General features: G+C 39.3%; 1 protein-coding gene across 1 annotated transcript in view; it reads left to right on the top strand.

Moving 5' to 3' along the window:
• Positions 1-1314: 1314 nt before the first annotated feature.
• LOC135558621 (chloride channel protein 2-like) overlaps positions 1315-6000 on the top strand; it is a 123040-nt gene continuing 118354 nt past the window's right edge. The window contains 2 exon segments of the mRNA XM_064992562.1: positions 1315-1341; positions 1343-1456. Coding sequence (XP_064848634.1) covers positions 1315-1341; positions 1343-1456 — 141 coding nt within the window.

The following is a 6000-nucleotide window of genomic DNA, read 5'->3' as shown; positions in this document are numbered from 1 at the left end:
GATTCACTCCATTGTGCTGGAAAGAAATGCTCTGCTGTTGGGACAGCTTTATGTAGACCCTTGCAGTTTGTGGGCACCGCTTATCGCTGTTATAGTGCAATTAATGTATTGTTTAGTGTTGTGTTGTGTAGTGTCTTTGCTGGCATGCATCTTTGAATCTGCCCCACCAAGATGTACATGCTAAAATCGCCGCTGGTGCGATTAATGTATTGTTTAGTGTTGTGTTGTGTAGTGGCTTTGCTGGCATGCATCTAAAAGTATATATATATATATATATATATATATATATATATATATATATATATATATATTTTTTTTAGATATACTTTTAGCATGTAAACCTTGGTAGCGCAAAAAAAAAAAAATATATATATATATATATATATATATATATATATATATATATATATATATTGATAGGTTATCTAAGCTAATCAGTGGCGATTTTAGCATGTAAATCTTGGTTGCGCAAAAAAAATAAAAAAAATAATCTCTATATATATATATATTTTTTTTTTTTTTGCGCAACCAAGATTTACATGCTAAAATCGCCACTGATTAGCTTAGATAACCTATGCAGAAAAATATAAAGATTTTTTTTAGGCTTAATTAGGCTTAATGATTGTGAGATTGCAGGGGAAAGCTGTTTGTGTGTAGGCAGGCAGGTTGTATGTGAGGCTGTGTGTGAAGTTGAGTGTTGAGTCTACGCGGTTGCATTTTGCAGACAGACACACAGATGGCCAAAGACAGACAGACATTGATATTCCCTCCATGCCTTTCTATCTATTTGCAGACAATTCGAATGGCGCGGGCGAATTAAGAAGAACGCACCACCAGCTCCCGGTAATGACAAACACGTCTGGACATTCTTCACGGGGAGTTAAGGAGGTAATGGGAAACGCTTGACACAGACGAAACCGCATTGCATCATGGACACATGGTACCCAACTCGAGCCCTGCGGGAAAGAGACTTGCCCATTGCAGCTTTATTTTTAGAATACTAATTTATGCCAAAAATAACAGTCACAGTCAAACACATTCGACCGGATAGCTCTGTTGTCGCTCATAGGCTTCAGATGCAGCTGCTGTCTAAAGGCATGCGCATCGACGCGGATAAACGCAGAAGTTTGGGGTGCTGCGTGTGCAGCGTGGGTGCACACAGCTATTCGCGCCAACAGTCAAAACACCAGCAACAGGCCACCGGTTATCACGTTTACCCGCGGAGAAGAGTGGATGAGATAGGAGAGTGCCTCTGCTTATGGATTAAATGACAACTGATCAAGGGGGAAAACTCAAGCTTTGAAGTTGGAGTTTATGCGCAGAACGCGTGGAAATAGTCCTCATTTTGATTCACTCTTGTTACACGAAAGATGGAGGGGCGCAGCTGACAGTTAGGGACCGTAGCCTTGAAGAGGAGAAGCACACCGGAGAAACCGAACTGCCAGAGGAGGGAAATGTGAGTAAGCTATGAATGAGCCCTTGGCAACCTGTTTCTACCTCGAGTCCATCATGCCTATTACTGACGCTGGTATCCTGTCTTTCCCCGGTGAAGACGAGAACAATGGGTCAAATAATTTTGTTTTCACAATGTATCAATCGAATATACATTTAACTTCAGTCATGTGTTCATGCTCAAGGGCAAATCATTTGGTTATTATATATATATATATATATATATATATATATATATATATATATATATATATATATATATATATATATATATATATATATATTAGGCATCATATTGTATTTTCTGGATAAGCTGCAAAATGTTTCTATCCCAAAGATGAAATAATTGTCAATGTAGTGACATTGACCTATAGTATACGTCTCTCTTGGCATCTTTTATTTACACACAAAAACTTGTGAGGAAAAGAGGTACAGGTGGTTATGCATCCTATTCTACTTTGCGCATCAAGTCGTTGTAAGGGCTCAAGGTCCTTAAAAGGTCCCTTGCTGCGGTGGTTCCTCTTGAAATTACGCACACGCGAACGGCTATTTTATTCGCTACGTTGACTTCCCTTTATATATTTCCTGTAACATTTGATAGGAAATGAAAATGCTATTCGTCTTCTAAGACCGGTATGTCATATTTTGAAATTGAACCCACTCATTGACGCTCATTAACAGATGCAGTCTCTGAGAAAAATGTGAATGACGTCATTGAGAAAGTATGATCCAATCTGGAGATTTTATTAATGTTTCTTTAAATGTTTGACCCACTTGGAAATCTGAATGACATTTTGTAGTTCCCTTGTAGGACACACACACACACACACACACACACACACACACACACACACACACACACACACACACACACACACACACACACACACAATGGGTTATCAAAACAAACCCCACAGGTGTGTATTTATTCCAAATTGTACCTGTTGAGACTGAAGGTTGAACTGGGTCAGTGTGTTGGTGCTTGAGGCTGCGGAGCACCTAGTTCCACCTATTAGGGACAACATTACATCTATTTAACTACATAGCCACATTAGTATCTGCAGGACACTCAAAGGAGAAACACACCTACAATAAATCAATTGGAGAGAGAAAATAAATACATGTAATAACTCAACTCTTTGGGCCAGTGTCTGAATGATAATGGCTTGGATCATGTGTGCAATGCATGCATATTTGTGTGTGTATCTGTGTGTGCGTCAGCGGAAAACGACTGCCCCCTCTCATGGAAGCCACTGAAGTTCAAGGCCGTCCGTGGTACTGCTGGCATTCTTAGCAGGATCCTCGATTAAAATGAATGGGAAAATTTGGTAAATTTTCATGCAAATACAAAAAAGTTTGAAAGACAATCATGTTACCAATAATTGCTTATAATTCACCCGATGTATGTCCTTCAACCGATTCTTTTTTAAATTGCACACAGAAGAAATTATAAGCACGGTGCAAATTACGATACAGCCAGCGGGGGCTCAGCTCTCATAAATGCAACAAAAGTCCACATTTTGGTGGGTCTCTAAATAATGCTAATTGAACCATTCACTTATTTGTTTGAAATGTAGTGTTAAATGTGTTGCGGTGTTAAATATGAAAATAAAGGCTTCCAAATAAAACAAACACCCCCACCTCTCCATCATGGTTTAATCCATTTATCTGTATGTGGCAGAGCTGTCTATTCAGTATTGCTGAATTTCGGTATCAGCTGAGCTCCTTTAAGCATAGATGTTCCTTTCTTCCCAATTTCCACCATTTGTTTGCCATGCGTCCTTGATAAAAAAAAAGCCTTTATTGCAATGCATTAGATTTATCAGTTGATTTATCATTGTTTGCTTTTGTCAGTCAGCTGTTTAGAGAGTTCATTGCTTTGTTTTCCAGGTGCGTGTGAGTAGGCTACTGGTGTTCTCCGTGCCATCTCTGGCCAGAAGTAGTAGACCGTTTATTTAACTTTATTATTTTCAATCAATATTTTTCTTTCCTGAATCAGCTGATGATGGTCAACAATATCACTAGACAACAGCTAGGCACCAATTTGCATCCAATCCATCAAACAAGTAGGCTATACTTTAATGACAGTAGACCTATAAGGTGACTCTTTCGGTTAGAAGATTATAGTGAATTTGTATTTGATTTTGAGTAGTCTAATAATAGGGATTTTTCATAATTAACTGGGTGACACATTACCTTTAGCTATACAGAATAGTTCATCTCACCACCATGCATTTCCATCTCCTCCTCTCTCTCCTTTATTCCTTTCTTGAGCGTGCAGACGGGCTGTCAACAGTTTAGCGAAATATGTTTGGTTGCGAAAACATGTTACTATCTATGTCCCCAAACAGATATCACTTGGTTTCCCAAAGTAAGCACTGGGTAGTTGCAGGAACAGGGTTGGAGAGCCCATGGAATACATAGTTCGGGCGGAATATCACCTGTCGCGCAGCTGAGAGGGTAGGCTACCGGAAGCGGTGTAGGCCTTTTTTTACTGAGACTGGCAATCAGAGTTTATCTGCCAATTTGATTTACCACCACATCACTGGCTACTGATAGGCTTATTTGAAGTTCATGGTAATGCCCATTGTAGCCCAGTCTAATAAGTTGACCGTGTGCTAGGGTGACCATCCCAGTTTTCCCGGGATAGCTTCAGTCCCATTTCAGGTGTCCAGACTTTTCAGGCTGCAAAAAGGTCAACTTGTCAGCAAGACACATCAATTAATACAGGCCTAATCAATGATAATCACTGAATGTCATTAGGAACACGTTGTGGTGTTTTGTAACGGATGCCTTCCATTCGTCAAATGACGCGAGTATGCATGCAGTTTGGATGCCGGAATTATTTTATCATGACTGATTGTGTTCATGCCACATTAAAAGGTCATTCCTTTTGACCGTTTAAATTAGAGGTCGACCGATTAATCGGAATGGTCGATTAATTAGGGCCGATTTCAAGTTTTCATAACAATCGGAAATCGGTATTTTTGGGCGCCGATTTGCCAGTTAAATTATTATTATTTTTTAACATATTTTTTAAATTTTTATACCTTTATTTAACTAGGCAAGTCAGTCAAGAACACATTCTTATTTTCAATGACGGCCTAGGAACGATGTCCTTGTTCAGGGGCAGAACGACAGATTTTCACATTGTCAGCTCGGGGGATCCAATCATGCAACCTTACAGTTAACGAGTCCAGCGCAATAACGACCTGCCTCCCTCTCGTTGCACTCCACAAGGACTGTTACGTGAATGCAGTCAATGTAAGTTGCTAGCTAGCATTAAACTTATCTTATAAAAAACAATCAATCATAATCACTAGTTAACTACACATGGTTGATGATATTACTAGATATTATCTAGCATGTCCTGCGTTGCATATAATCTGACTGAGCATACAAGCATACAAGTATCTGACCGAGCGGTGGTAGGCAGAAGCAGGCGTGTAAACATTCATTCAAATAGCACTTCTCTTCGCTGTGCGTCAAGCATTGCGCTGTTTATGACTTCAAGCCTAACAACTCCCGAGATGAGGCTGGTGTAACCGAAGTGAAATGGCTAGCTAGTTAGTGTGCGCTAATAACATTTCAAACGTCACTCGCTCTGAGCCTTGAAGTTGTTCCCCTTGCTCTGCATGGGTAACACTGCTTCGATGGTGGCTGTTGTGTATTGCTGGTTCGAGCCCAGGGAGGAGCGAGGAGAGGGATGGAAGCTATACTGTTACACTGGCAATACTAAAGTGCCTATAAGAACATCTAATAGTCAAAGGTTAATGATATACAAATGGCATAGAGGGAAATAGTCCTATAATTCTACAACTACAACTATCTAAAACTTCTTACCTGGGAATACTGAAGACTCATGTTAAAAGGAACCACCAACTTTCATATGTTCTCATGTTCTGAGCAAGGAACTGAAACTTTAGCCTTCTAACATAGCTTATATTTCACTTTTACTTTCTTCTCCAACACTTTGTTTTTGCATTATTTAAACCAAATTGAACATGTTTCATTATTTACTTGAGGCTAAATTGATTTTATTGAGGTATTATATTAAGTTAAAATAAGTGTTCATTTAGTATTGTTGTAATTGTCATTATTACAAATAAAAATATAATAGGCCGATTAATCGGTATCGGCTTTTTTGGTCCTCCAATAATCGGTATTGGCGTTGAAAAATCATAATCGGTCGACCTCTAGTTTAAATTGTGTCTTTGTTTTTAGGTCCCCCAAAATGGTTTTCTTCCCAATAAAGACCCCTGAATGGTGTGATTCACACTAGACATCGGTTATAAGGATAATTTAGTTGCTAATGGCAGCCTGCAGTACCCCGGTCGACCTTCAACTTGAGTTACTCAATGAGAGGGGGCAGCACTGAGTTAGCCTGCTACGTCACTTCCTAAAGTAGCTCAAACTGCGTGTCTCCATAGATGGGGTGGTTGTTTAGCAACTGTAGTGCAAAACACACAGGGTTGGCTTAGATTGTCATGTAAAACTATATTTCGCCTCTAAAGTTTATTGAAAACAAATACATTTACACAATGAGCA

This window comes from Oncorhynchus masou, chromosome 17, assembly GCF_036934945.1.
Source record: "Oncorhynchus masou masou isolate Uvic2021 chromosome 17, UVic_Omas_1.1, whole genome shotgun sequence".
Taxonomy (NCBI): Eukaryota; Metazoa; Chordata; class Actinopteri; order Salmoniformes; family Salmonidae; genus Oncorhynchus; species Oncorhynchus masou.
Note: the sequence above shows the minus strand (reverse complement) of the source record. Positions and strands in the feature narration are given on the sequence as shown.